Here is an 8631-nt window from a genome sequence, read left to right on the forward strand (position 1 = left end):
GCTGGATATCTCGCTGCCGGATCGCCTCGTCTGTAGCCTTGTATTATTACAGGCTGGTTCGTGTTGGCAGCTTCCAGCCTTTAATGAGGCAAACAGCGCTGTCCTGCTAATTGTTTGGGAGTTCCTTGGGGTTTCCTGGTTGGAGAGCCGGGCTATATCAGTCCGATCCAGCTGCTGTCAGCCACCATGGGAGAGGAAACCAGTTCCTGGATTACTTCATATCAAACCCCAACATCCACGCTCTACAGCAGATGTAACGCTTGATAAAAATTGCCTCAGTATCTTCCGTTAAATCATATTCATATTGATGATTATCTTTGAGTTTGGGTTAGAGTTAGATGCATGAACATGCCGGTAAAAGTATTTATTATTTAAAATAAACTCCTGATCTTAATCAAAAGATTAAGTTGTTGTCATGTGAAAATTTGAAAAATGAAAACTTGAGTAATTCAGTGACGACTGAACCAAAGCAGCATCTGCTGATAATGAACATGTGATAAGACTGAAAGCCTCAAGGCAGCTACTGAACAGAGCTCGTGTTTATTTTAGAGCCTGCCCAATACTCCAAGTTGTGGCTGATGCTAGTGCCTATATTGATTTTTGGAACCCAAAAATGATCCATCAATATGTCAGCTGATATTCTTTTTAGACACTCGAGCCGGGCCTGCTGTTGTCAGTTAGTCAGAGCATGTTTTGGCATTTGTTAGGACCCAGACGCCCCTCCCCATAGCTCCTCCTTCAGCTGCTACAGGGAAAATCGAGGCCTTTCAAAGTCAGTTGGCAGACATAATCCGTCCATCGTGTCCTGGATTTGTCTTGGGCTTGTCTCCTAGTTGGAGAATCTCAAAACATCTCACCTAGAAGGCATCCAAGATTCATTCTAATCAGATTCTTGAACCACCTCAACATACTCTGTTAGAGAACAACCCCTCGTGAATGAATGAATGAATTAGTCACTCATTTCAGCTGCTCCTTAATCACTCCTGGTTTCTAGTCGTACACTATTCACAGTTTAAGTCCATAGGTGAGGGACGAACAATAGTAAAGGTGACCAAACCATCAGTTTGTGTCCCCCACCTTACAAAGAAATCCCTAACTTGAAATCCTCCTTTCAATGCAGAGCAGAAAATTGGCCTTTTCCACCCGAGAAAACTTATTTCACAAGCTGCCGTGAGTTTCACTCGGTAACCCTGTCTGCCCCGTTGTTAACTTACTCTGCTGCAAATAACCCACAGTCAATGCACTGATGAGTATATGCCTATACTGCTACAGGCTATCTTTAATAGACCAACATATCAAATATATTAACCACTATAATGCTTCAATTCAATTTCTTTGATTCTTCCACGAAAATCTTGTTTAGCAACCTCCCTTTCCAGATTATGGCGTAAAAACAAATTTAGTTCCCTCAAAGTTTTGATCAAAACCACATATTTATTTCCTTTTGTGAAATAAAATAAGGGCAGATGTTACCATGCGTCTCTGTGTGTTTGTGGACTTGTTTGAAGCGTCTCTGTCGCTCAGCTCTCTTAAGCAAATCAATGTGACCCACATGACACAGATGTCACACTAGTGCTGGGCCTATTTTTAGAGCTTTGTTGTAAACACACTTAGAGATCGATAGATTGACTTTATTTTTTCTTTCAATTAGACCCTCCACATCAAATGTGACACCACAACGAAAAGTAGGCCATGGTAACAGGCACATAAACAGTACATGCCGTGGCCTCACTGAGGCAAAAGATAAATTTTTACTGCCTGCCCTTCCTTTGTTTCATATCAGAATAAACTGAATTATGTCTTTTTTACTGTTTCAGTCTCATGTGAAAGCCATTGAGCCAGATGTGGCGCATGATGATGCGTAAGAAAAACATCTGCACGGCATAATTCATCCATGATTTGGATAGTTACCGGACAGGTGATGACATGATGTGGAGGCCTGACGATGTCTTGATGTCCTAAATTTACAGCCGGCGGCCTGGCTCGACGCGCGCGTTGAGAAGTCGGTGTAATAACGTGCCCCTGAGCCCTGAACTCGGCTGTTATATCCTTCCACCTCCAGATGCACAGAAGGTCAAAGCCAGATCAAATAGAGGAGAGGAGGTCAGTCGGTTCAGTCGGGCCAGGAGAGCACACATGGCGGTGGAGTGACAGACTGTAGGAGGGTGGAGATGAGGTTTGGGAGTTTATTTCTTCAGGTTCAAGTGTGTCTTCTGGTAACACCGGTCTCACATTCGCATGAGTGGTGGCAGTACGCTGTCCTGGTGACGCACGCCAAAAGCATCTCGCCTTACCATATGCACACAAGAACAGACCGTTCTGATTCTACTGTTACAACAACAGAACCTGAAGCTAAATTCTGGAGAGTTTAGATTGCGTGCAGCCAAGTCAAGCCTCCTTCAAGACGATTTCATGACCTCAGCTGCAAGATGGAGTCCACTGCACAAGAAGTCACTGCCGGTTTGCACTGATGAATCATTAGAGGCTTTGCAACGAATTTCAAATGAAGCACGAATAAAAGTAGCCGATGATTAGCTGTAGGTTTATTTTCCAGTCTTTTTCCTACATTTGCTGAGGTGATCAACTTGTCAACGTTGTTTAAGCACCAAAACTGTGCTGCTGTTATTGCGCAATGTTCGGCTATGTCGTTGATTTAAATTGTTGCTGCCGCAGTCATAATTTTCACGATGCCAAGCAGGTCTGACAAATGGTTCAATTTTCAAGGATAAGTAGAAAATCCTTAAATTTGAAAAGTTGTAGTCAGCAATATTCTGAGTGAAGAAAAATGCCTTGATTTATTATTTGAACTTCAGCACGTCATCCTGACCACATGCCTAAATGCACTGAGTTGAGTTTCTGTTTGACTGGCTGATTAGTTATTTGTGTTAATGAGCAGCAGAACAGATGTTCTTAATAAAGTGTGTGTATTTTCATTTTTATGGATCCGCTAATTCATTAACTGGCAAATCATTTCAGCCCCGTTCATCAGCATGCAGCTAAAACCTAAAAGGTTCCTTTGCAGCCTTCTGTTTAATGTCTGCAAGATGATTTTGGTACAAAAGTGAAAGATTAGATCAAATACCTTTGACCTAGAAGAAGAGGAAATGCGAAGATTTTACCTCTAATTTTACATTTTAATAATGCCGGGGAAGCTTGTCGACAGGAAGTGATTTAAAGCACCTGCTGCCTTGCCTCCTTGCCTTTCACCGACTTTGTTTCTTATGAGGACACATTGCTGTGAATCTCAGCCTCATATTTGCATAATAGCTTCAGTGTGTCCATGTGTTTCTGTGCTACGAGCAGGAGTTACCGCTGCTGTACTGTAGATATCAAACATGCCAAACAGATCTCATTGTTCCTTTATTAATCGCAGTCCGTCAGCGAGCCAAGCACATTTACTTCATGTCTAGACGAGCGTAACGTATCTCTCTGTAATTGTAAACAGCTTCGGTGAGAATCTAGATGATTTTGGCGTTTTGGTACGAAGGTTTTGCATCCACACATTTAGGTGATTATGACACACTTTTATTATTTTGTTTTTCACCATGACAGCCTCCCACGCACACTGATTCCTTTTTGGTGGGTATGTGTGTATGCTGACATTGAGCAACACATGCAACCCATTATATTTTTGCGATAGGAAGTGTGGGGTATTTCTGGTAGGAAGTGTCCGTGCCAGTGCTGGGTCACTGAGGAAAGAGCTGCTCTGTTGCCTGCAATGAAAATAGATGGTTTTAAGAAGGAAAAAAAAACATCTTCCATTGTGTGTGTGCGTTGGGGGGGGGAGGCTGCTGCTCTGACCAGCCAGACAGAGGGAATTCCTCTCTCAGCCCTCTGGCTTGGTTTCTTCAGGCCAGATCCAGGGGTCTTCCCCTTCTCCTCTCACATTTCTCATCATTATGAAAGGGGAGCGGACGTGGGCTTAACCTAGATACTGGGTTAAACCGTAAACAGCAGACTAATGAGGGAGAAACTGACTTCCAAGTAATAAATGTGTTTACATTCACAGTTTAAAGAACAGTAAAAATCAAGACAGACGAAAAACAACACAATCAATTATAGTAACCAAAAATGACTGATGTCGGTGCATTCATATGTACGTATAGGTTTTTCTTGTGTAGCAGCTACAGTCAGTCAGACTGTGTAGCTGCTCTTTGAACACGGCACACCATCTGTACACAGCTGATAAAAAGAGATAAACAAGTGCACCTGGAGGCAGCAGGATGTTGCATCATCTCTCCTGATAAAAAAATGCCTGGGGACCTCCAGTGTAAAGTGATTCTATCAGACTGACTCAGAGGAAATAACAGGTTCTGTATGGCTCAGAGGAGTTTTGCTCACACTGGCAGAAATAGCACCTTATAGATGTACTAACAAGTGTATAATAGCCTTGTGCAATGAGAAAAGCAAAGTTTTACTAAGCACATTTACTTTTTCTGGGCTCTCTAGTTATCCTTATAAGGGCATCATTTTAAAAAATGCATGTATTTGATGAACCCAACAGCGAACAGGCAAAGTTAGACCAAGCCTTTAAAAAACAAAAACTTTATTAAAACCTTCATTTTTTTTCATAAAGCTTACAGATAGAGCTGGAAGCTTTGCTCCTATAGGCTCAGACAGCTGGGGAGCTTCATGTTATACTCTGTGATGTACTGAGCATTTCTTCTTCTCTCGCCTCCTCCTCCTTTCCCTCCCCAGGTGTTTATATGTCACTGCTGCATGTGTTTTTCCTGTCTCCCTATGCTCTTTATTTTCTTCCTAACAGAAAGAAACCTCCTGCAGACCCAGGCTCAGGGAGGTGCCCCTTTGAGCCTGGGAGGCGTCTCCTAGTGCTACTTAAAGGAGATTGTCTGATTGTAGGGGGTTTTCTCCGTTACTGCGTAGCTTCTTACGTTGCAGCACCTTTAGGAAGCTGTTGGTGTGATTTGGCACTATATAAATAAATTTGAATTGAGATGAATGAAAACTCTGTGTGTGTTAGATGTTATAAAATGTCAGTGTTTGTTTTTGTGTGATTGCTGAAACTATTTCAGGCTCATCTTATGCAAACTTGCTGCAAGAATTAAATGAACATTAGAAATTCAAAAGTAATAATAAAAATGAGCCAAGAATTAATCCGTGTGTTTTAAAGACTTTATCAGGTTTTATCATGAATGTTTATCAGTTGACATTTTTGTGCTGAACTTTACTGCACCAACTGTTTTTCTTGGTTTTTATTTGGTTATATCAATGCACTATAGCCTCTTTGTTAGGTTCAGGTTCAGAATAATTCCCTTCAGGAGCAGTAACCCTGCCAAATTAACACTGTGTGCATAAAGGTGACACACTGCCCACTTTGATGAAAACACTCCGAGACAAAACTGTGAAAAGAACTGAAAAGTGACCAAAAAAAAACATTGCATCAATGTTTCAAGCTTGGACTGAATAAGAAGTGAAAAAGAGACTTAGAACGGGCCTTTTTAGGTATTTTGGAGGAAACCTGAAATCCTGATCATCCTTTTCTCTCTTTTCCTTTTGCAGTAAACGAGATCATCAGGAACGACTTGTCGAGCATCTCCGTCCACAGCCACGCGTAGTTTCCCGTCACCACAAGTGACAGGAATTTTTTTTTAAAAAGGGAAGCACCAAATGAATTTGACATTATGCTCCACATGTTTGGACTAAGGCATGCAGGAAGCAGCAAAAGGAAACGCAAGGAGAACAATTCTAAATGTATTGTCCAGATGATCAGGGTCCAACGTGTGCCTTGTTTTTCATATATAATAACGTTACATAGAACCTATCCAAGGTATAGATTACATGACTGACATGTAAGTTAAGTATGTAGCAACCAAACCTGCCATTTCCAGCCTTTACAAGAAAGTGTGCTTTTAGAGGACCAAGATTTGCTTTGTTGTTGTTGTTGTTTTCTTTGGGTTTTTTTGTTGTTTTGGGGGTTTTGTTTGTATGGCTGCGGTTTGTAAATGAGTCGGTGCCCATGAGTTGTGTCATTTGTATATAAATTTGGATGTGTAGTGCTCCAGTTTGCATATCTGGCTTTACAGAGAAACCATTTAAAAGACAAGTGCCTTTTTGACTGGAAGCAAAAAGACATGGCCTTGGCTTCACATATTCAACCTCAAAATTTCAAATTAAATATATTTTAGTGGCAACTTAACTTACATTTTCCTGAACAGTGGATACTGTGGGCAAAAGTGACAATTAAGGGATTATGGCGAATGCAAGAAGATAGAGTACATGCAGCGTAACTTGCATGTAGTCAGCAAACTATGTTGTCTGTTATACTGTGATGTCTGTCTGGAGTTCAGCCTTTCATTTTGGAAATGGAAAGTTGGATTTTTCCCCATCATCATACTGTTCAGACATAATTTTCTTGCAGAGAACCAACAACAAGCACTTATCCACTAAACTAGTGGCAGTTCCTGTCAATGTTTCATTAATGCAGGGGTGGAGCCAAGGACAGCCAAAGGTGAAGCCAACCAGGACTTCGAAAAACTATAAAAAAAAAAATGGCACTAGCGATAGTCCTGGATGAACTGAAGCCGTATCCCAAAAGTGAAAGTTTGCAGGGTAAAGGTTTTTCCTGACAGACTATAGATGTAGTTCAATTTGTATGTTGTAGTTAAATACCTTTCTGTGTGTCAGCACAATTTGACACATTATGGCAACTGCTGTATTGATTTCAGCCATGAAGTGGGCAGCAGCGGCGTCCTGACTTACATCCTTAACAGACAACTAGCAAATGGCTAGTGTTTTGGGCAAAATTGGTTTCCTTTCAGAAAAACCAAAAAGCGAGTGTGTCATTTTATTTCAATTTGGGCATACAGCTTATGAACAAAAGCACTGGACCACCTACACATTACACTTACAGGAGCTGCTCAGCCATTAAAACCCACAAAACGAAACTCCTGGTACACAGTTTTTGCGCTGTTAATGTGAGAGGAGGTTTGGAGCTCTGCAGTTATGCATTGGCGACTTGTACCCAGAATGCACGGCAAACCTGCTCTGTAGCTTCACGTGGTCTGACACACCTCCGCTTTGCAGTAATACAACTTATAGTTGATTGTGGAGGGAAGAAAGCAACTGACTTGTTTGTAAGAGTGGCATCCCCTTACAGTACCACACTCAAATTCAGTGAGCTCTTTAGAACAACACATTCATTCACAAATGTTTGCAAAGGCAGAATGCATGGCTAGGTGCTTAATTTCATACACCTGTGGCAATGAGACTGAAAACACCTGAACGATTGAGAGCTGTGTCCCAATACTTTCATCCATTATCGGTACTGTATCAGCAAAAAGCAAAGTAGAAATGGGGGTTTTGTCTAGCATGCTTGTATAAATAATTATCTTAGCCATCCACTGAATCCTAATCATTGATGACTATCTGTTGCAAGCCCGGCTGCAAACCAGTTTTTGTGCAATAGCATTAATAGGAAGTGGAATACTTCTCTTTGAATGGCTCTCAGCTTGTTTAAGAGGGATGCAAATAATCACAGAACTGGAGTTACATTTAGTAACCTCTATTTTTCTAGCAGAACTTTTTTTGTAAACACCATGACCATTTTAACAGCTCATCCATCAGTTGAAATTGTAATTATCTTATGAACTTTAGCTTCAATTTAGCAGCATAAGACTTTCTAATTGTAACTGAGTGTTAAATGAGCCCTCATAATGTGCTACTACATGCCTGCATAAGCAAATGATAAGTGACACAAAAAAAATGCTAAGCTGGAAAAATAAATAGTCATCTGTTTCTGCCTGGCCACCCCATAAACTTGTCTGGCTCAGCCACTGCATTAAGTTGACAAGTCATTTCCTCCAACCCAGCCGTTAACTGCTTTTTACACCTTTTTTTAGTCATTTTTAATAAAAAAGAATACATACAGACTTGAAAAGTAACAAATAAAATGTTAGCTGCAGTAATACTGGTTCGACTTTTTAAAAAAAATCATCTCAGTTTTGATGAAGCTTGACTTTTATTACTCCCTGGAAGCTATGCAACATGCAGGTAGCATTAATCTCTGAGAGAATGTAAACATTCACCGTCATATCTCTAATCCAAAGATTACTTTGCAGCGGTGAACAGCAATACGAATATACACACATTTTTGTTTTTGTATTTTCATATTTATTCTCTTAGCATGAGCTCAACGTTTATTCACGTTTATCATACAGCTTGTTTTAGACGGTTACATACTGCATACTGTGGTTTACCTGCTAATTTGTCAGCGCTCGCACACTTGTTCCCAGTTTTATATGTATTTATGAGTCTTAATCTGTGTAACTGAAGAGCATGAGAGAAGCCATACTGAAATGTTTCAGAGGAGAAGGTTACTCTTTGTCAGTAACTCATAACTCTCCTTTGTCATATTTTGTGTACTTGTCAATAAATAAGCCTTCATCTCTTTGATCTGCGTTGTCTCAGTTTTACTGTAGGAATGAAATCAGCAGTTTTATATGTACATTATGTGTGTTATCACAACAAAGGCGGCAATTTGTCTCATCGCCTTAGGTTAGAAAAAAGACTAAAAGAAATCATTAGTTTACATACTGGTAATATGGTAAAGGTAATGGACCAAAGGTTCCCTCGTAATAAGTTTGTTATACTGAACTTTGAACTACAGATCTG

At 40.5% G+C, this 8631-nt stretch overlaps 1 protein-coding gene across 1 annotated transcript in view; it reads left to right on the forward strand.

Annotated features, from left to right (window-relative positions):
* Positions 1-8412, forward strand: part of nfatc1 (nuclear factor of activated T cells 1) — a 56654-nt gene extending 48242 nt beyond the window's left edge. The window contains exon 10 of the mRNA XM_082522095.1: positions 5521-8412. Coding sequence (XP_082378221.1) covers positions 5521-5576 — 56 coding nt within the window. The 3' untranslated portion in view covers positions 5577-8412. The remainder of the gene's footprint in view (positions 1-5520) is intronic.
* Positions 8413-8631: the final 219 nt, after the last annotated feature.

This window comes from Aulonocara stuartgranti (assembly GCF_965226115.1).
Source record: "Aulonocara stuartgranti genome assembly, chromosome: 22".
NCBI lineage: Eukaryota > Metazoa > Chordata > Actinopteri > Cichliformes > Cichlidae > Aulonocara > Aulonocara stuartgranti.